At 61.7% G+C, this 214-nt stretch overlaps 1 protein-coding gene across 1 annotated transcript in view; it reads right to left on the bottom strand.

Annotated features, from left to right (window-relative positions):
• Nucleotides 1-214, bottom strand: part of LOC104940783 (claudin-11-like) — a 4,636-nt gene that overhangs the window by 3,260 nt on the left and 1,162 nt on the right. Inside the window, exon 2 of the mRNA XM_010765760.1 lies at nt 41-205. Within this exon, the coding sequence (XP_010764062.1) occupies nt 41-205 (165 nt within the window). The remainder of the gene's footprint in view (nt 1-40; nt 206-214) is intronic.

Below are 214 nucleotides of genomic sequence, written 5' to 3'. Positions count from 1 at the left end.
GTGTGTGTGCGTGTGTGTGGGCTTGTGTGCGTGCTCTTACCCATGAGGATAAAGAGGACCCCCCCCACGCGGGCTCGCAGCTGCTTGACGGCGAAACTGTCATTCTGCAGCCGGACGCAGGGCATGGACATGAGCACGAGCAGCATCGCGGGGAGGCCGAGCAGACATGCGCAGATCATCAGGGCACGAGACGTCTGCACGTAAGCTGAGAGAG

The sequence above is a fragment of the Notothenia coriiceps genome, unplaced genomic scaffold (assembly GCF_000735185.1).
Source record: "Notothenia coriiceps isolate Sejong01 unplaced genomic scaffold, NC01 NC01_scaffold00002654, whole genome shotgun sequence".
Lineage (NCBI taxonomy): Eukaryota > Metazoa > Chordata > Actinopteri > Perciformes > Nototheniidae > Notothenia > Notothenia coriiceps.
This window is presented reverse-complemented; position numbering and strand designations above follow the sequence as displayed.